Source organism: Rhinolophus sinicus, chromosome 18 (genome assembly GCF_057876585.1).
Source record: "Rhinolophus sinicus isolate RSI-liver-muscle chromosome 18, RSI-T2T, whole genome shotgun sequence".
NCBI lineage: Eukaryota > Metazoa > Chordata > Mammalia > Chiroptera > Rhinolophidae > Rhinolophus > Rhinolophus sinicus.
Window position 1 is genome coordinate 97,298,024 of NC_142518.1, and position 22,298 is coordinate 97,320,321.

At 39.4% G+C, this 22,298-nt stretch overlaps 1 protein-coding gene across 2 annotated transcripts in view; it reads left to right on the plus strand.

The window, feature by feature from the left end:
- The window catches only part of SLC9A6 (solute carrier family 9 member A6), a 50,392-nt gene extending 29,858 nt beyond the window's left edge, over nucleotides 1-20,534 (plus strand). The window contains exons 12-17 of one of the 2 annotated variants that reach the window (XM_019714667.3): nucleotides 884-1,037; nucleotides 5,132-5,221; nucleotides 6,409-6,439; nucleotides 8,698-8,777; nucleotides 14,169-14,274; nucleotides 17,965-20,534. In XM_019714667.3, the coding sequence (XP_019570226.2) occupies nucleotides 884-1,037; nucleotides 5,132-5,221; nucleotides 6,409-6,439; nucleotides 8,698-8,777; nucleotides 14,169-14,274; nucleotides 17,965-18,237 (734 nt within the window). In that variant the 3' untranslated portion in view covers nucleotides 18,238-20,534. The remainder of the gene's footprint in view (nucleotides 1-883; nucleotides 1,038-5,131; nucleotides 5,222-6,408; nucleotides 6,440-8,697; nucleotides 8,778-14,168; nucleotides 14,275-17,964) is intronic. The other variant, XM_019714669.3, reaches the window with a different exon arrangement.
- The last annotated feature ends 1,764 nt before the right edge of the window (nucleotides 20,535-22,298 follow it).

A 22,298-nucleotide genomic window follows, 5' to 3' on the forward strand; every position in this document is an offset into this window, starting at 1 on the left:
GTCTGTGTTGGCAATGGGTGAATGAATCAGCAAAGTGTGGCATGTCATGCCATGGAATACTACTTAGCACTAAAAAGAACAAACTGATCTACACAATAACGTGGATGAACCTCAGGGGCGTTGTGCTGAGTGAAAGAAGCTAGTCTCAAAAGGTCACATACTGTGTGATTCCTCTTCTAGGACATTCTCAGGAAGAATGTCCTATAAATGTCCCTCACTTTAAAGCATAGTGAGGGAGAACAGATCAGTGACTGCCAGGATTTTGGCAGTTTGATGAAGAGGTTGGACTAAAAAGTTGCACAAAGGAATTTGGGGGGGGGCGGGTAATGAAACGGTTCTGTGTCTTGGTTGTGGTCGTGGTCACACACTTCTGTGTGTTTGTCAAAACTCGTGGAACTGTACACCAGAAAGAGTGAATTTTACTGTATGTAAATTTAAAAATAAATTTCAAAATATTGTTAAAAGAATGCATGTCAGTATTATCTACTAAGTCTCTGTGTATTTGTATATACTTACATATGATGATATACCAGGGGTTCCAAAAAAAATGTATACAAGTGGACACTTTGGTCAGCGTTACTCCGGCAGTAGTTTGCCATAATCAGAAGTGTCTGGACGCTGATGGGAACCACTTTGAGCATCTCTTGTCATTGCAGAAGTCAAACGTGACTTGTATTCATCTTTTGTTACCTATATATAGTATTACAATTTTAATAGTGTTTTCCTTTCTTAAAATGTGTACATTTTTTGGTACTCATTTTTTGGTATATTACGTATTTGTTCACATGCTTCTAAGTTCTCAGAATGTGCTGTATTTCTCTGAGTTTACAAAGCTCGCATTGGTATGAGTTACTAAAGAAATACCTCTTCCGTTCCCTTTTAGGTCTTCGTGGCGCAATGGCATTTGCCTTGGCCATTCGGGATACTGCCACTTACGCCCGACAAATGATGTTCAGCACGACACTTCTGATTGTGTTTTTTACTGTGTGGGTATTTGGGGGTGGCACCACTGCCATGCTGTCGTGCTTGCATATAAGGTAAGTTGTGAGCGGGGACCTCATTTTAACATTAAATTATAATTCAGGTTATTTTTCTTTAATCATGAAAAAGTTTTAAGCTTTGACAAATCTATTATCTTTCACTTTTTTCCTTTTAAAAAGTATATAATATGTAGTATAGAAAAAATGGAAAATATGCAAAAGGAAAATAAAAAATGTTAACACTTTGAGGGATGCCTTTCCAGACCTCTTGCGGTATATTATATATATTTTTTAACAAAAAGGGGCAACACTACAGGTACTGTTGTGAATTGATTTTTAAATATGATATAGCATGGACATTTATGTTAATCATTATTTTAATGGCTGGATGTATCATAATTTATTTAACCAAATCCCTACCGTTGGACTTTTGTATTGTTTCTAGGATTTTGCTATCACTATGAGCATTCGAGGATTTTGCTATTACTGTTACCATTAACAATGTGAACATTTGTAAATGCATTCCCCATGTGCATTTGTTTGATTATTTCCTTACAATGCATTCCTAGAAGTGGAATTTCTTGGTCAAAGAATATGTATGTATTTAAGGCTTTTGATCCATATCACCAGATTGGATCAAAATTTTTTCTTTTATTTGAAGCCCACGAGACAGTCCTGTTTATCCCATCCCTAATCAATGCTAGATATTATCATTCTTTCTCATCTTTGTGATCAGCACAGTTTCTAACCTGCCAATCCAACGTAGAGAATGGAAGGTCTCCATCTTAAATACACACTAGTTAATGTGTTCAATTGGAAAGCTTCCTTGTATCTCAAGAGTTCTGCAGTGTTTCCATGGATACAGCAGCCTATGTTGCTAAGGCCTTTGTAGATTTTAGTTCTGTGTTTGGCTGAAATTTCATAGACCTTAAGAGCTACTGAGCTTTCAAAATGTGTAGAGTTCATTAGAGAAAACAACTATTTCACATTTTATAGAATCTGTTCTCGATTTTTTCGTCCTGTAATACCTTTCTTTTAACATTCTAACGCCCAACCAACCCTAAATCACACTTTGAATTTGTTATTATTCTCTTTTTCTCTTTTTACTATTCAAATCCCTTTATCACTGTTTCTGTGCTGTTACTGTATATAACCGAAAATACATAAAACAATGTTCGTATAACCCTGATTATTATTTCAGGGAGGACCTGACATTTGTTGAGCACCTACTATGTGCTGGGCATTGTGCTAAGTGCATTTTACACGTTTATTTAATCACAATAGCTCCATTTTCCAAATGAGGAAATAGAGGCTTAAAAAGTTACTAAGTTGTGCTCGCTTCGGCAGCACATATACTAAAAAATTGCTAAGTTGCTCAAGGTCATATAGACAATTAAATGGTGGACAGAGGAGCCTCATCAAGAAACGAGGGTAGTAAATTTTGGAAGTATTAAACTCCTTCCTTTTCTCAAGAGCTTGTAAATGAAGACTCTTCCTTATTCTACTAAGAAAAACAAAATTAAATGTAAGATGATTTAGGGAAAATAATACTCTTAAACGGAGTCTCATTGTTTAAGTAGAATCAGTTCTCTGCCCTAACTGCCCTCCACACAAACGAAACAAAATACCCACTCTTACTCCCCGCTAAGAACCCCACAAAACCCCTCTACTCACATAAAGTTGAATCCCCCTCACCAGCTTTGCAAGCTTTCTGGCCCCATCTTGCCTGTCCTGTAAGTGTAGTTTGGTACTTAGTTATGTACATTACCTTACAGTCTTAGGTTAATTCTTGTTGCTATTCTTTGGGGTTATTTTGGCCCTTTTGCCACGAAAGACTGGAATATAAGTTTCTCTTCCCTCCCCCGAAATTTTTCTAGTACAATTTTGAGGATGCTGATAAGTCCTTAAAATTTAAGATTAATGCAGACTTAGACTTGACTTTGAGTTCTTACTCCTTCCTTTACTAATTCTGTGATCTTAAGCAAGCTCTTTACTCTTTTTAAGCCTCAGTTTCCTCATTTGTAATGTGTGTTTGGTAGTACCCACCTTCTAGGGTTGTTGTAAGGATTCAGTGAGCTAATGTCTGTAAAGCTCTAGCACAGCATTGCAAATGTGCCTTTTCGTCATCCTTTTGGTAAATACCAATTGAGCACCAACCATGTGCCAGGCACTGTTTTAAGCTCTAACTTAGTGGTTCTCAACTGGGAGTGATTTTGCCCTTCCCCCATGGGACATTTGGCAATGTCTGGAGCATTTTTGATTGTCACAATCAAAGGAGGCTGCTACTGGCATCTAGTTGGTAGAGGCCAGGGGTGCTGCTAAACACTGCAGTGCCCAGAGCAGCCCCCCACAACAGAGAATGATCTGGGCCAAAATGTCAGTAATGCGAAGGTTGAGACCCTGCTCTAGAGAAGTATAGTGGTAGTAGTAAGATAGAAAAGGTCCCTGGTCTCGAAAAGTCTATACTTTACTGGGAGAAGACAATAAACTAGTAAATAAATAAAAACGACAATCTTAGATGATGATAAATGCTGTGATGACAAAGAAGGTACTGTGACAGTAAGTGGGGCCCAAGTGTGTTTTATAGGCAGAGGTCAGGAGAGGTCAGGAACGGTCTCTCTCAGGTTCCATTTAAGTTCAGTCCTACCTGATGGACAAGGTATTGCCAGTTAAACAGTGAGCAGGAAGAAGAGCAGTCCGGGCAGAGGGGAAAGCAAATGCAAAGGCCCGGAGGCAAGAATAGACTTGGCCTGTTTAACGAACAGGAAAAAAGCCCACATAGCTAGAATACAGTGATGAAGGGTAGGTAGGAAACGGGGTGGGCAAAATCCTACCAGGGCAGGGGTTAGCAAGCGCGCCCTGTAAAAGGCCAGAGAGCAAATATTTTAGGCCTTGCAGGCCATATGGTCTCTGTCTCAACTACTCAACTCTAGCGAGAAAGCCCCACAGACAGTACGTAAATCAGGTGGTGTGGCTGTGTTCCAACAAGACTTTATTTACACAAACGGAGGTGCACCAGATGTGTCCTGTGGGCCGTAGTTTGTGGACCTCTGCTTTCAGATTTTGTAGGACATGGTAAGGAGTTTGGATTTGAAAATCCAACTGGAAATCTTGTAGGATTATAAAGCAAGGGAGTGATATGATCTATTTTGCAGGGTAAAAGCAGCACTCCAGCTGTTGTGTGGACAAAGGATCCTCAGTGAGTTAGAGCCAACCAGCCAGCTAGTTATCCCTGTATCCTTGCATAGTTTGTGACAGTCACATTTGGCTCCCTGTCATTTACCACACATACTTTGCACTTCTCTGTCTCCGAGCCTTTGCTCCTACTGTTCTGCCTGAATTCTCTTTCACTCCTAAGAAATGACACAGCTCAAGTGCATACCCCTTTCTGCCCTCTTCCATTTGTTTAACACAGGGTATCAGATTTGTAACAATATTGTTAAAAGTGACCACTTGTATTAACAATGTATCAGACGCTCTTAAAATCTTTAGATGCATTTTCTCATTTAATCCTTGCAGCAACACTGTGCGGTGGATATTATCCCCATCTCCCAGGTGATAAAATCGCGGTTCATTGGGCTGCATAACTTGACACAGCTAGACAGGAGCTGTGGTCAGATTGTAACCCAGCTCTTCCTGATTGCAAAGCCCGTGGGGATGGATTATGCTCCAGTTGTGTCTGCCTCCCCACTAGTCTGAGAGCCCCTTGAGGGCAGAGGCTGTGTCTAATTCATGTCTGTGCCCTGTGCCTAGCGCAGTGCCTGGCAGATAATAAGTGCTCTCTAAGTGTTTATTACATTATTCCGAGCATTACAGATGTGCTCTCTCCAGGACCACTAGGTGTCACTTTAGATGCACAAATGTGGTTAGAGTGTAATGTGGCTAAGAAGATACTGAACAGCTTCTGGCCATTTTAACAAAGAAGAAATAAGCCTTTCTTGGAATTACGAATCTGGTCATGGCCATCTGTTTTCAAGTGCTTGACCATGATTCACTTGCCTTCCAGATGAGGTTTTGTATCATTTTCTTCCCTTCGGTGTTATTCGTATTCTGGGATGCTACTGCTACAGCTTCTCACACTGCTGTTTCTTCTGTGTTGTCTGTAGTAGTCACCTTAATCGATAAACATTTGAGCACCTATTGTGTGTCAGGTACTGTGCTAGACTCTGGGGATACAGACATGAATTGAGACATGGCCTTTACCCTCAAGGAGCTCACAGTCTATTTGGGGAGACTGACAGGTAAATAACTATACTGTGCTTAATATTATAAAGAGCAATCTAGAAAGTGCGATGAAAGCACAAAGAAAAAAAAATGATTCTGCTTGAAGGGGTCATAGGATGGTTCATTTGGAACTCGAAAAGGAGTAGAAAAAAATGAGGGACAGTGCATTTTAGATACAGGGACCAAGCAGCATGAGCGAAGGCATGGAGGGTCGGGAGAGGACAGATTTGGGAGAGGAGTAGTCAGTCGGGTATGGTTAACAGAGGGTGTGTAAAATAGAATGAGGGGAAAGGGAGGCTGGAGTGGCCAGGTGCTGGTTTGTAGAGAGTCTTGAATGCCACACAAAGGACTTTAGACTTGACCCTCCTGGTGGGAAGCCACTCTCAGAGTCTTTTGTCAAGGGAATAATCCAGTGAGCTCTGTGCTTTAGACAGCTAAATCTAGGGGAGAGCTTGGCAGCTGACAAACCTTATATCCAGTTGCTACAGACCCCGTGAGTCAGTACGAGGCCTGAGTCTGAGCAGTTGGAGTGGAAAGGAGACAGGATCGGAGAGAGCTTAGAGAAAGAACGAGCAGAGTTGGTGAGTGCTCGTGTTGAGGAGATAGAGGGGAGTCAAAGAGAACTTCTTTGTAATGAAGCTGTTCCCTGGGATATGGAAAGCAGGGATTCTAAGCAGATGAAAAAGAATTGTGAAGAACCAAGGCTAATGTCTATCCATTAGCCTGTGGGGGGAAAACAAAACAAAACTGTAATTGGACCCTCTCTTCAGTCATCACAACAGAATGTTACCATGAGAGCTGAGGGATCTGAAAACATACAACTCCCTCTTGGAACTGCATTGTGCCAGGCTTGTTTTTGGAACGACCCGGAGTTCTTATTCAATAGCTGGGGCAATGCTGCCTTCCCCAACCCTCTTACAGTGGACTTATACTCAGAGAAGCAAGTGGTATTCTTCTGAAACTGGGAAGTGGGGTTGCAAGAAGAGAGTCATTAGTAGACCCTGCTTGTCTGAGGATCCAAGCTGTTGCTAAGGAAAGTGGCAGGAGCCAAAATTTTATGTCAACAACCAGAGAAGCAAGAAAACATTAACCATTCCATAGCTTCTGCAATGAAAAAAGTCGTTGCCTGACAATATACATATGTAAATAGACTTTATTTTTTTTGGCTTCAAAATCTCATTTGCCTTTTGTGTTTCTCCTGTAGGGTTGGCGTTGATTCAGACCAAGAACATTTGGTAAATATGCATTTGTGTTGTCCCTGGCATTTCTGTCGAATGTGCAGTTGTTTGGAAAGAAAACATGCCACTATTATTTAGATCCCTGTCCTATTTTCATCAGCTTTTAACTAGCATCATTCCTGGCTTTTCTCATGGCACGATAGAGACAAAACCAACTTTTAGACAGCGTATCATTATCGGGGATGACAGCTCTCGTATCTGTGGACCAGCATGGTCTTTGGCTACAGAGGAGAGCAGTCCCATAAGCACTCCTGGGTTTTCAAGTGACTTCTCTGGCACAGGGAGCCTTTTTCCACTTTGGTTTGCGCATGAAGGCTTGTCTCTGATGTAAGCCCCGCTCCAGCTGCTGTTCCTGTGTAGCTTTCAAGTTGGATGACCAGCAGCTGCCCTTGAAAACTGCCTGGAAGCTTTGGACTCCTCAGCCAGTCTTCTGTGCCTGTTCAGGAGACAGCACTGTCTTGCCCTGTGCTCAGCCTGGCCCACAAGTCCCTGCCTGCTTCTGTGTGTCACTTTCTTCCTCTGCCCCTGGACCTGGGAGACCGAGCGCAGTGTGACTCGGTGCCTTCTCTAGACTAACCATTCTTTTCTGGTATTTTCTATCCACTTTTTAATGATTTCTGAGCACCACTGAATACATGGCTCTGCCCTAGATTTTAGATGGGAAATCACAGAAATCAGGTTTTTGAAGATGGAAAGCATCTCTTTGGAAATACAATTCTGTTTCATCTCTGAAAGAAGCCCTGGTCTATTTGTGTTCAGGGTGTGGTGCAAGAAAACCTTCACCAGGCTCATTTCCTAAATACAAATTTTGTTAGCTGTTGAGTGATGTGTTGTGTATGTGATGTATTATTTGCCTCTTTTGTGGTCAGACCTTAAAGTGTAATTCCATGGGCTTGAAATACCTGAACAAACCAGGCTGGCTAAATTCCCATGATGCTGAGCTGCTGGGGGTAGCTCCCCAGGCGGTAATAGCGCGTCAGGGCCCACTCAGTATCCAAACAAAAGCAAAGTTATCATGCAGCCCACCAGACAAATGCTGGATCACTATCTCATAAGTTTCCACCTGCTACATATGCCACCGCTATCACCACAGAGGAGAAATGAAAATAGAGTGACAGGGAGAGAGCCAGGTTGCTGAGTACCACCTGTGACATACAGAAAAAAATAACATTTTTCCCTTGCCTTGAAAACCCTGTGAGTGTCTTGGTTTGTTATATTGTTAACTCAGTATTTTGAGTATCCACTGGGCAGCACAGAGAAACAGTATAGTAAAAATGGAGTGTGTGGAGGTTGGGTGTGCAGGTGTTTATGTGGTGAGGGGATCGTGAGATTTATAGATTAATTGATCTTCAAGAAGCCAGAAACATAAACCTGGGCCTGCTGATGTGAAAGGAAATGCAGGTAATTTTCGGCTCTTGTAAGGCCATGAAGTGTTCTCAGACATTTTTATATTATGTATACATGTTGAAAGGAACTGTCATTTATTTCGAGGATCGTGAGGGATAGGAAGGACCCACAACCCAGAATCTAAACTCTGTGCTTTTCAAAAATCATGGAACCATAGAACATTCATGCTAGAAAGGGCCTTCGAAATCCTCTAACCCTTACATTGTACACATGAAGAAATTCAGGCCCACAGAGGGAAAGGGACTTGCCTAACTAGTTCATGTCAGAGCTCAGATGAACCAGATTGCCTAACTGCCCCGCTACTGACAGTACCATATTACAGATAAGGACCCAGCTGATGTTTTTAGAAGCTGTTTTTGAAGAGGCCTGCTTGCTATGTTAGTTTTCAAACTTCCTAGCCAGTCAGGCTTACCATGGAATGTGTCTGCTTTCATTTTGCTAGAGTTCTAAGAACATAGTAGCAACTTTGAAAACGTCCATTACTTTTGGGACCCATGGTAACTCCCCAAGATAGGGTTGTCAGTGTGATGTTTTCTACTTAAGGTGCAATTCACACTGTGGGTGTAGACCTTTCACATTTAAAGGGTGAATTATCTCACATTGATTTTTTAAAATGACGGTAATCTCACAAATCAGCAAGCAGCCTACGTGATGGAAGTGTTCAGAAAAACATTTGAATTTCTTATTCCAAAACCACAATATACAAGCTATTAAACTTCTAGTGTTCTGTATGTTGGAGAGTATCTCATACATAAAGCGTTATATTTCTGATTCTATAAAGAAATGACTCTAAATAAATGTGTTTTTATCTTTGTGTATGTATTGATTTCTTCATTATTTGTTTGCAGGGTATTCCTGAAAATGAAAGAAGAACTACCAAAGCGGAGAGTGCCTGGCTCTTCCGGATATGGTACAACTTTGATCATAAGTATCCTTAACTGAGAAAAACATGTTAGTATGGACATGGACAATTATAGTTCAATAGAGCGACTCTTTTGGCCATTCCCTTCCTGAAGCAGACTATAAAACTTGCCTTTGGTCTTCCCTTTCCCCTTCAGTGTAGTGGAGAAGGTCGTTAAAGGAAACCCACACAAATGAATTCCTCTGAAAAACCCAAGAAACCAGTAGGGATTGGTTATTGCAGAAGCTGCCTGTGTGAAGGGGATTCAGGAGCCCTTATGATAGACTTTCCTTGCTATATAGGTTTATTTACTGAGCAAACTTGAATATTTGTTGTCCTGTAGCTAATTTAGTGAATCCTAAAAAAACTATTTGTCAGTTCTCGTCAGTGTACTTGTTAGAATAAGAGAGGAAAGACTGCCTTAGGAAAAAGCACGTAATGTTAGATGCCACAACAGTCAGCGATAGGCCTTTTTTCTCTGACCTTTCCAAAAACCGGCAGATTCTCCTCTCCACTCAGAACGCCCGTGTTTCACTGTTTGCCAGTGTCTTTATTGTTCTTTGTAACAGTCTTCTTCATAGCTATACTTTGGGTCATGTTATATTCTATAACCTGTTTAAATTATGCCTTTTTAAAAAAAACAACAACATTTTTACACGATTAAAATTAGTTTATTTGAAAATGGAACTAGTAAAATGTACCATGGAGTTCTGGCTCAGACTTATCAGTAAGTGAATCAAAACCTGGTTTATGTTCCATTGAAGCAAATTTGGGACAACCACAACATTTTCCCCTGCTTTCGCCTTTCTGATCAAAGCATTGTATATTTAAGAAAAATGCACTTGAAACTTACTAGAATCTACTACTTACTGAAGTCTGTTGGATAGAATTTTATGTTCACTTTTTACAGTACTCAAAATTAAATTACTGTATGGAAATAAAAATGTAAGCCTATCTGTGGTATTAAGGCTCCCATTAGGGAAAGAGATCCTGGCTCTTTAAAATTGCTTAATGATTATGTCATTACTTTTGGCTCCATTTTCAGCATTTTGGGTATAAGCCACTCCCATCTCTCTTGGGACTTTTCATGCCTCTGATTTAACAAAAATTGTTTAGTGTTTCCTGCATAAACTGTTCTGTATATTTTCTGCATAATATACAAAACAATGAAATGATCCTAATGTAGAGAAAGGGTAGAATAATAGTTCATTTTTTCTGTGTATTCTCATAGAACTAACCACCAAGACTTGTTGGACTCAGTACTACCCTATTAAATACTACGACCTGGTAATTTTAAAACCTAGTGCTCTAGTGGAATGAAGCATTCCTCATTCTAGATTACAGTTCCTTCGTGTAGCCAGATTGTTTGTTTTAATTGAGATACAACTTAAATACAGTAATGTACACAAATCTTAAGTGTACAGCTTAATGAATCTTGACCTACGTATGCACCTGTGTGCCTGCCATGCATATAAAGTATACACAACATTTTCAGCACTCCAGAAAGCACCCTGTGTTCCCTTGTAGTCAGTAATGCCTTCCCCATCCACCCGCAAAGGAAAACCGCGATTCTCATTTCTAGCAACATGGATTAGTTTTACCTCTTTTTGTTCTTCATATAAATGCAATAATATATTATGTATTATTTTATGCCTTGCTTCTTTTTCTCAACATTGTAAAATTTATCCGTGTTGTTGCCTGTGCCAGTAATTCATTCTTTTTCATTGCTAGTTAGTATTCCATAGTATGAATATACAACAGGGTTGGGTTTTTTTTTTAACCATCTACTGTTGATAAACACTTGGTTTGTTTCCAGCTTTTGTCTATTGCAAATAAAGCTAAACATTCATGTGCGAGTATGTATCTTTTGATAAACATAGGCACCCGTTTCTTGAGTTAGATACCTAGGAGTGGAATTTAGGGCAAGTGTGTATTTAGCTTTCATAAATATTGCCAACCAGTTTTCCAGAGTTGTTGTAACTGATTTACACCTGCACCAGCAAGCCAAGGGAGTTCCAGTTGTCCCACATCTCCAGGAAAACTTCGTATCTGTCAGCCTTTTAATTTTTAGCCATTTTGATGGGTGTGTGGTGATACCTCCTGTGGTTTAATTTGCATTTCTGTGATAACCAGTGAGGTTGAGCATCCTTTCCTAAGTTCCTTGGCCATTTGAATATCCTCACTTGCGAAGTGTGTCTGTTCAGTTCTTTTGCCCATTATTGAGTTGTCTTGTCTGATTTGAAGTTCTTTCTATATTCCTGAATGGGTTCTTTGTTGGTTATATGTATCATAAATATCTTCTCCCCATCTATAGCGCATTTTTTTTGTGTTCTTAATCCTGTCTTTTGAGGAACAGAAATTCTTCATTTTAATGAGGTTCATTTTATCAGACTTTTTCTTTTATGGGTAGTACTTTTTATGTCTTAAGAAATCTTTTATATCCCAAGGTCATGAATGTATTTTCTTGTTTTCTTCTAAAAATGTGATTGTTCTAAGCTATCAAATTTGAGTTTGTGTATGGTGTGTAGTATGGGTCAAGATCTGCTTTTTTCTATATGGGTATTCAACTGACCCAGTACCATTTATTTAAAATACCGTCCTTAACCCACTGAATTGCAGAGGAGCTTTTGTTGTAAATCACTAAGGCCATACAAGTGGGGATCTGTTGCTGGACTCCTATTTATCTATTTTTACATCAATACCAAACTCTCTTAATTATTGTACTTTATCCTCTAGGTTTGTTATTCTTAAGTATTGCTTTGGCTGTTTTTGGCTCATTGCATTTTCATCTAAATTTTAGAAACAGCTTGTAATTTTCCATATACTCACACACACAAAAATAAATCCACTGGCAAACCTTTTATTGGGTTTGTATTAAATCTATAAATGAATTTGGAGAGAACTGACATTTTAACAACATGGAGTCTTCCAATCCTTGAGCGCAATATTTCCCTCCATTTATTTAAACCTTCTTTAATTTCTCTCATTAATGTTTTGTAGTTTTCAGTAACAAGCTTTGCACATCTTTCATTAGATTTATCCCGAAGTATTTGATATTTTTATGCTATTGCAAATGGTTTTTTATTTTATTTCCTACATGTTTGTGGTATTTTAGATACACAGTTGGATTTTTAGATATTGACCTTGTATCCAGCAATCTTGTTAAGTTCACTTATTATTTTTAATAATTTGTGGATTCTTTTTGGTTTCTGTACATACAAACAAGTGAATAATAATGCTTTCTTTCCCAAATACCTTGTATTTCCTTTTCATGTCTTACTATCCTAGCTGGACCTCTGCACTACAGTGTAGAATATAAATGATGATGGTGGACATTTTTGTCTTATTCCTGACCTCAGGGGGACATTTTTCGGTATTTCATTATAAAGTGTGATATTAGCTGTAGATTGTTGAAATGTCCTTTTCAAATTAAGAATATTCCCTTCTATTTCTAGTCTGCTGAGAGTTTTTTTTTTCTCATGAGCAGATATTTAATAATTATCAGATACTTTTTCTGTATCAATTGAGATCATGTATTTATTTTATTCTCCTGTAATACGTTATTGTGCTGATTTTCATTGATTATTTGAATGTTAAACCAATCTTGCATTGCTAGAACAAGTCCCACTTGGTCACGATGTGTTATTCTTTTTATATGACACTGGATTTAATTTGCTAATATTTTGTGTCCAATTTTTGTGTATTTTCACGAGTGATACTGGCTTGTGATATTTTTCCTTGTAATGTCTTGTCAAGTTTCTATAACAAGATTATGCTGGTGTTATAAAATGAGTGGGGAAGAATTTTTCTCTTTTTTCCATTTTCTGGAGGATTGGTGTTATTTCTTCCTTAAGTGCTGGAGAAATTTTTACCAGTGAAGCCTCTTGGGCCTGAAGTGTTTTGTATAAGAAGGTTTTTAATTTCTTTAATAGATATAGGACCATTCAGATTTTCTTTTTTCTTCTTCTGTCAATCTTTGGTAAGTTTTGGTTTTTAAGGAATTTGTTTATATAGAGTTAAACACCAAGGCTTGATAGCCTCACTACTACCCTATTAAGTACCATTAGACTAAGATCTGGTAGTTTCTATACACAGTGCACCAGTGGACTTTATCAGTGTTTTTTTTATGGCCAGATGTTTTATAAAGTAACAGAAGTGCATTTATGTAGTTTAATCTTTACTTAGAATTTATAAATACGGGAATTCATTATTTTCTCTGACTTCCTCATTTTTAATTGAAAACCTTAGGTTGTAATTTTAGAAAGTGGGAATATATATGTGTCTTTCTCCCTTTCTTTACTTTTTCTTGTGATTCACTCCTTTTTTTCTTCTGAGTATTGTATATATTATCATGTCTATTTTTATTTTTACTTTTTGGAGAATAAACAAATACTGAAATGAGGGTCTATGATAGAGGAACTAGTGATGCATAATTTTTTACAATGTTTTTAGAATTGAATTTCCTTTAATACTGAACTTGTAGGGCTTCGGTTCAGGAAGATTTTAGGTGTTTCTCAATGATGGTTGTTCTGTAGTTGTAACTTTGATGTGGTTGTGAGAGAAAGTAAATACAGCGTTTACCTGCTGTGTCATCTTGGCTGGAAGCCTTATTAAAAATTTTAAATCACTAAATATTAAATCTGAATAATCAGCAACATAAGTTATTGACAGTTGTATATTCAACTGCAAATGAATTAAAATATTACTATTCAATTTAATGTAAATAACATTAAATAAAACAATCTTTTTAAAGTGAAAATAGTATGTATTTTATATCAGTTTAACAAATATTTATAAACTATCTACTGGGGAAATTAAACCAGCTTATCCAAGTGTATATTATGTTTCATATAGAATTAAAATATTGTATAATTTTTAAAAATAGAATTAATTTCCTTTAATACTGAAGTTTCAACTCATGCAAAGGGCCAGCTAAATCCACAATAAATGATTCAAACCATTTATTAGTGTGTTGTATACCACTGGAATATTTCATCTCTTTTCTGACTGTTAATCATTCTTTACTTTCTTCGTATCTCTTTCAGTGCTAAATTGGGAGAGGTTTTGTCTTTTTGGTTTCAGTGAAGCCAGAAAGGAAACATGACGTGGTGGAAAGGGCACAGGATTTGGAATCAAACCAATCTGGGGTTGAGTATTGGTCCTTCATTTACTTAATTGTGTGACTTTAGGCAGATCATGGACCTCTCTGAGCCTCAGTTTCCATACTTGTGAAATAGAGATAATAAATCTCCCTGTGCTAGCTCACGGACATAATGTGGTAATGAAATGAGACAACATATGTGAAAGCCCTTTGCTGTCCTCTGAAATGGTTGATACACTGTGATGCGCTGTGTCAAATGAGTTGTTCTTTTAAATTTTTATGAAGAAAGGAACGGAGCTCTTCCTTAACCAGCACAGCTATCTGAAGCCTCTGCTCACACACAGTGGGCCTCCTCTTACAACAACACTGCCTGCCTGCTGTGGACCCATTGCGAGATGCCTAACCAGCCCCCAGGCTTATGAAGTAAGTGGGTTTTATCCAAAACCTGAGTTCTTGATTAGGTTGAATTTATGTGCTCTGTGTCTGGGTTACTAGTTTTGTTTTCTTTTGTTTTGCTTGCCTTTTAAGGTATAAAATCCATGTTTTGCTCAGCCAGAAAATACACTGAAATCTATAAATCATAGCCTTTGAAACATCATTTGAAAATAGATCTAGAATAGTACCTCATCTTGCTGTTGGCGATTTTTTTTTCTGTTTCCATGCTGGTTTTCATTGATTTGCAGTATGTGCCTGAGCTCAGTACTATATGTGCATGTTTTAATCTATAAATTAGGATTGTCACAGTCATATTGAGAGGATTAATAAAACAATTTATTAATCAGATGGTCTTTTATTTCATACTTTCCATCTTTGGATATTAGGAAAGGTTTATCTACCTTTGTTCCACATTGCTGGGAGGTGAGAGCATATCTAGATGTAATCTACATGCCACATTTTTTTCTTAGCTACCAAGATATGATTGGTGATTCAGCAAGTATTGCAACAAAGAAAGGAATGACAAATGCTAACCAGCTTTTATTTTAAAATATGAACATTTTTTCAAGTTCTTTTTAAAAAACTTTTGCTTCTAACTCAACCTTCAAAAGTAATCTGGCATCAAAGACAGTGCCCATGATAACAAAACCCACCAGTTTGACTACTCTGAGGCAACACCTTGAGTAGAGAGGTGAGGCTGTGGTGAAGCAGTGTAGGCCTGCACGCCTCAGTTCCCTACGACCTTCTCTATGCTGTGTTAGTGCAGACCCCACACAGAAGGTGTGGTGAAGAGTGGACTTACTGGGGATGGCGCCCTGGGTCAGGGAGGAGTCCGCTACAGCTTTGTGTTACACTGACTCATGCGCATTTCCGACAGATTGTACTGGTGGGGTAAGGGGAACACCCCATATTGTCTCCCCCTCCCTCATCGCCCACCCTCTTCCCCCCAAGCACATTCTCCGTTCCCTCTGCTCTGTTAGCCCACGTGGCTCTGTGCAGAGGGGTCAGCCGGCTCTGTTGGTAAGTCAGTGAGGCTTGCCCTTGGATTCCAGAGACCCACTTGGCCATCACAAAAAGCCAGAAGAGTTCCACAAGGACTGTGTGTCCTGTGGAATAAAGCAAAACAACATCATTGTATTAGTATCCTAGTGCTACTGTAATAAAGTAGCACAACTGAATGGTTTAACAACAGAAATTGATTGTCTCACAGTTCTGGAGGCTAGAAGTCTGAGGTCAAGGTGTGGGCAGGGTTGGTTCCTTCTGAGGTCTGTGAGGGACAACCTGTTTCATGCTCCTCTCCTGGCTCCTACTGGTTTGCTCGCAAGCTTTGGCATTCCGTGGCTGATAGATGCACCACACAGATCTCTGTCTTCATCTTCACATGGCGTTCTCTGTGTGTGGGTGTGTGTACATACACATTTCCCCTTTTTTATAAGGACACCCAGCAGTCAGTCATATTGGATCAGGGCCCATGCTAACGACCTGATGTTAACATTCGTAGGTACTGGGGGTTAGGATTTCAACGTCTTTTGCAGGGACACAGTGTAACTCACGACATCCATAAAACTTAATTTTTAATGTTACTTTTGTTGTTAATGACTCTTTTTAGTTATAAAAGTAATATGCTGTGGTCAAATATTCAAACAATATGGAATGTACAGTGAGAGATAAAAGTTGCCCTCCTTCTCCCACCTGCATCCCCCAGACGCAGTCTTTATTAAGGGTTTATTGTGGCTACTTCCTGATATATTTTATGGTCACAGACTTATATGTGTATATACAGCTGTTTATTATTGTTTTACACAAATGAGATCACAATCAGTGTATTGTCCTGATGCTTGCTTTTTTTTGCTTAATGATACATCATGGATAATGGATACCTTTCTATGAGTACACGAGACGCATTACCTTCTCTCTATTTGTGGCTCCATAGTGGCCCGCTGTGTGGCTACACCGAAAGTGATTTCATCAGTCTCCTATGGATAGACCTTTAAGCTGTTTCCTTTTCTTTTTTGTTTTTGCAAACAGTGTTTATGGTGAATATCCTTGTGCATATAAATTTACTCAAGTATATAAAGGTGTATAGAATAGATTTTAAAGGTTAAATTGCTGGATGAAAAGGCATATGCATTTAAAAATTTGATTGCTGTTGCCCCAAACCTCAAACTTAATAAAGACATGAGAAGGTGGTAAAGAGCCCCTGCTGACGTGTGAAGGTGCCACAGAGCTTTGTTGTGAGTATTGATGAATCAAGTGACAGACACTAGTTACACTTAGTGTTCTAACTAGTTGGGCAGGAAGGGATTATGGTTATGGGTTTAGTTTGCAATTCACATGTGTTTGAGTATTGAAGCAAATTTCTAGCAACAACAAATTGTGTTTTTGTTATTTTTATCTAATGGTCTTCGCAGTCTGTTTGACTCTCTTGGATAAATGTAAAATGTTCAAACACACATAGGATTGGAGAGCTGGATGTAAGATGTTTCTATCAGCTCTGCTTCCCTCAAGGAGTGTAGTCACAGACTGTTTTTGCTCGGTCAGTATGAGTGTTTAGACTCATTATCACTCTTTACATTAAAAAATGACTTTCTGATTTTAAAAAATAGTATGTGTTTATTATAATGAAATTTCAGATAGTACAGAAACATAAAGAAGAAAATAAAAATCAGTAGCAATCCTGTCACGCACAGCTAACTATAATCATTTTAGTTGAATAGCCTTCCACACTTTTCTGTGCACACATACTTTTTTTTTTTTAACCAAAATGGCACTGTATATTCTTGACTTATTTCCCTTTTGTAGAACTTTAATTATACTCTTTTGGCCATAAAGTTTCCATTAGAACCAAAGCTTATCAAGCTGGGAGACAAGTATGCAGTTGAGGGTTCAGTATACAGAGGGTGCCAAACAAATGTGTACACATTTTAAGAAAGGAAAGAAACTATATTAAAATTGTAAGACTCAATGTATACCAGTAACAAAAGATGAATGCAAGTCATGTGTATACATTTTTTTGGCACCCCCAGTATTTGGAGGATATTGTATTCCTAGGCATTGTTAATACAGAAGTAAAAGCTTCATTTATATAAATCCATCCAATAATCAATTGAACCTACATTTAGTGAATACTTTCTGCATGCTTCAAACTGTTAGGTTGTTGTACTAGAGCATAGAAGGGACTTAGCCTAGTACCAGGGCAGGACACACAGAACAGACCAGTGCCCGTGCAGTTATGGTACATGGGCGAGGGCCACTCTAGGGAGATGGGTAAGTACAGGATGCCAGGGGAGAACACAGGAGGGACACCTGAGTGAGCCTTGGAAGATTAAGGATGACTTCCGGGAGAAAGTGACTTTTAAGCCAAGACCTCATCATGTGGAGGAGGGCGAAAGGGACAGGAGGTAGGAGAAAGCTTGAGAGATGTGAGCAGCTGTCAGCAATTCAGTCCAGCGTGCACACAGTGGGGCTCTTGGGGTAGGGGAAGCAGACTGTGGTGGGAGATGAAGCTGAAGGCCAAAGTCAACAGCATCTTTTAGGCCAAGGCAAGGACTTTAGACTATCCCGAGGACAGAAGGCCTCCCCTGAGGGGTTCACATGGAGAGTCTTTAAAAAGTCTCCTATTGGAAATGTTTCTTGAATTTCACAACAATTCTTAAAACGTATTTTATTTGCTTTTAGAACCAGGAACAATTGAAAGATGATGACTCTGATCTTATTCTCAATGATGGCGACATTAGTTTGACATATGGGGATTCCACTGTGAACACCGAATCAGCAACAGCTGGTGCCCCAAGGAGATTTGTGGGAAACAGTTCTGAAGATGCCTTGGATCGGGAGGTTGCATTTGGAGACCACGAACTGGTCATTCGGGGAACACGCCTGGTTCTTCCTATGGATGATTCTGAACCCCCATTAAATTTGTTAGATAATACGAGACACAGTCCAGCCTAAACTTACTAATACTCATTTAGTGGTTTGTAAAATTTGCACATGTGATTGTGAAGAAATTCGTACTACCTAAAAAGTCCCAGTGCATGTCTCTGAATGTTTAAGCTATATAAATGCTATTTATATGGCATCGAAAGAATATAAATATCCTGTACAAGGCAGATTGTGAACAAACTCTTTTTTTATGTTTTCTTGGCTGCACTGTTTTAGAAAGTTATTTTCACAGTGATGTTGTGTGTTTCATTAGCTTTATGTCTCAGTTAAAGTATAAAAAGTGACAGATTCACTCTTTGTTGTATTTACCTGACACTTAACCAGAGTACCATGTTCTTGTGATGTAAATTAATTTTGTTTTGTGGGAAGGGCGGGGGAGAGGAACGAGGGAGTGTTATTTCTGGGGGAGCCCAGCGGGGAGAGGTTCCTTTGTTGGGAAACTCAGTGTTGATTGCTGCTGCCTTTGTCATGACCTTTTTCTTTCCGTTTTCTCTGGTGACCTGTTGTGGCGCAAGAAGCTGATGGCATTCGGATCTTGCCCTGTTCAGGTTGGGGAGTGGAGTGCAGGACCCTTTCCCCACCCCCTGCTCTGAAAGACCAGATCCACTGATGACAGTACACTGCTGTTGGGAAAAGAAGGCTGCAGATGACTTCCAAGACTTGGTTTCTTTGCTTTCAGACCAAGACCATAGGAGGAGACGCATCCAGCCAGCTTAGCCAAAGGACAGGTGTATATAGTTCAGGGTACCCGATTTCAATTTGGAAGGGCTGGGAGGGCAGGAGGGGAATAAACAGAATGACGGTTTTGGAGGTTTCTTCCCAAATATGTAAATATTCTATACCGGATAAGTTTAAATAAGAAACTCAATTGCTGCTTACTTTTTGATTCTGTATTTTATCTGTATAGTAAGCTTTGTGGTCAGAAGTTTTTATATCAATTTAAATCGCTGCTCTTTAGCAGCCAACAGGAGCAAAATGGAAAAATTTTGAACTTACTGTGTCTAATTGTCATTTGTTAGTCTGTAGTTGATGTTAAAAGTTAATTTATGAATCCATGATCGTTGCACACTACACTGAAGTCTGTCGTAAGAGAAATTCTGTGCTCCGGAGAGCTTATCCTGAGAGCCATGATGCGTCTGCGTACCAGTGTAGTTGTCTTCATTTTTGTGTTACTTTTTAATACGAAATACCTAAGCTGCCATGTGTTTTTGTTTTTTACAGTTTTCCAGGAAGAGTACGTAACAGTTTTCCATTTCATATTCAGAGTATGAAAGTGGATACTATTTTGTAATGCCGAAAATACCTAAAGGGGCATTGAACGCCTGGGAGGGGGATACTTTCTGATGTTGATTCTGACCTGTTAATGTTTCAGGAGGAAAACAGAAACTTTTGTGGATTTCCCCCCTGCTCGGGTCTTAGTAGCATTGCCTTAAATCGTACCCAGTTCAAAAATTGGTTTATTTACATGATGTTCAAATTTTCCAATGAAAAATAACTTGCCCCCCAAAATGTACGTATTCTCCCAAAGGTATCTGTGCAGTTCCAAACACACCTTGAGATTTTAAGGGAATTCTACAGTTGAACCCTCGAGTGGCAGCTCTAACTGTTGGCAGAGCCATTTGTTATGTAGTGGTAGCGACTTTCCTGCTATGCAGGAACCTGTGAAGTGTGCATTTTATATGATGTGTGCCTCTTCATGCAGTCAATAATTTCTTGTTAATGTATGTTTGAGGGGCTTTGAACTTCACCGTCATTTACCCATGAAGTTATTCACGTTGTAAAAGGTTATACAAGAAATTAACTACCTTTTTTATTCTGTCAGGTTACTGAGCTAACTTTATGAAAATGACTGTAAATACTTAGCATGACAAATTCAGTAACTCGTCTGTTTCAGCATGCATAAGACTGTTTCTTAGGGAAACTGATAACGCTTGACTCAACTAAATCTGCCTTCATACATTATCAAAGGGGAACCAAGCCTGCCGTGCTTCCATCAGCACCTGGAAGATTCTCCTCTCCTCTAATCTGTGCACACATCTGCAAGCAAAGAAGTAAAAACCAAACTGCTCATCCATCTGCTGGGTTTAGATACCTGAATGAACCTACATGAAGTAGTCTGAGTTGCCATCATGCACAAGTAGAACTGCTCTCGGACTTGTTTTTCTGTTCTTTGTGGACCCTACACGTTTGAATGACTTGAACGTTGCATCTTTTAAAGTTATTTTTTGAGGTTCCTTGACATTTTATCCTAGTTGTCTGTGTTTGGCAATGTGCTGTTAAAATAATAGACTTTTAATCTTTATGTATTTTTTTGTTTCCCCTTGGAGTGCTTGGACAGATGTTATAGTGGTTTCTTTTAGGAAAATCTGTCATTAAAAAAAAATTATAGCCTTGCGAATAACCACTCACCGTACTTGAGTCACAGTTTATTCTAGTGAGAACTAAATCTGCTGACTTCATTTATTTTTCTACCTATATACCTAGTGGGAAAGGAGGAAGACTGATGTTTAAAAAAGAAACAAACAGAAACCTAACAGAACGTAACTTATGGGGTGGCAAATTTTTGGTGCTTATGTGTAAGTCTGGATATATTTGCTTATGGTCACGATTGGACCATTTCAGCAATGTGACTCAAAGCAGTCGAATCCTGTCGCATTGATTTGTAGCCTGTTAGCTCTGTAATGGATAATGTCATGAAAATGTTAGTTTCATTCTATGGAGAGAGTAAATTCTGTATCCAGTTAGGTAGAAAGGCAGTTCAAAGTTTGGCTGAAAGCATGATCACACAAATAGTCCTTTTTCCAAGTTAAAGCTAGGTCTTTCTTTTTGTAAATGAGAAGTTTTGTAGGTTAGAGTTTGCTGACAGTAATTTTATCCAGTCTAGTAATGGCACCAACCACACTCGTACTGTTTCGTTGCCATCCTCTCCAGCTTCCTCGTTCGTGGTCCTGGGCATAGGTGGTGGGCCTGCACACCACAGCTTCTTTTCTTGACCAAACCGCTCTTTCCTAATTCTCAGATCAAATGCTACGTTAGATTTGAGCAAGTACATTCGTTAACCTGACTCAATGCAGGAGTGTAAGGAGGTGAAAGCAGTGATGTTTAGACTTAATCGGAAAGTCCTTGATAGGAAGTACCCCCCCACAGATAGGATGCAGTATGACGAATGAGGCTTGAAGTAACTTGGAAATGGTAACAGTAGTTCCTCTTTTTTGAGCCCCTCCTTAGATAAGACAATGTGTATATGCGGTATTTTTAAATCTCCATTTTAATTTAATCATAATCATGCCGTGAGGGTACATTCTATTCTCATTTCAATGATTAGGAAACAGGTTCAGGGAAGTTGTCACGCTGCTAGTAAGTGAAACAGCCAGGGCTCAAACCCAGTCTTGACCGGAAGACTGGACTGTTCACCCTTCCCGTATTGGCTCCAGGGGCAGGCTCCAGGCTAACCCAGCTGGAGGAAACCTACAAGGCTGGTGAAGGGTGTTGCAGACTTGTCCTGCCCACCACCTGCTTGGCATCAGGCCAGGTTAGGGCATGAGGTCTCAACTCTGTCCCTCCACTTGCTGTACTGTTGCCTGCAGACACGAGTTCCCCGGATGGGATGTATCTCAAATTCTCAGTTTCTCCTGTGTGTCTGAGCCCGTGGGCAGGGCACCCTGGCTAGCACCACGCCTTCACACTCCGCTTTCCAATGTTTTCACCACGGAGCCCATGTCTAATGGCAGAGCTTGTGGTCAGAACAATGGCTCTGTGGCCACATAATTTGGCGTAGCAGAAAAAAATGCAGGCTTTGGCGTTATACAGACCCGGGTTCAAATCCAGACTCTGCTACTTGCTTCCTGTGTCCCATCGGCCAGTCACTTGACTTTGCCGTAAAGTTAGTTCATTCAAGGAATATTTGAGTGCTTCCTTTGTGCCACACACAGGGGATATAGCAGCAGACAACAACCCCTTCTCTCACAGCATATTCTACAGGAGATGCTAACAGCTATCAGGTTGTTCGGAATCATTCATGCAAGAAAGACTGCCTTCTGTTAAGGGAATATCTGTCTTAAATAATCAGC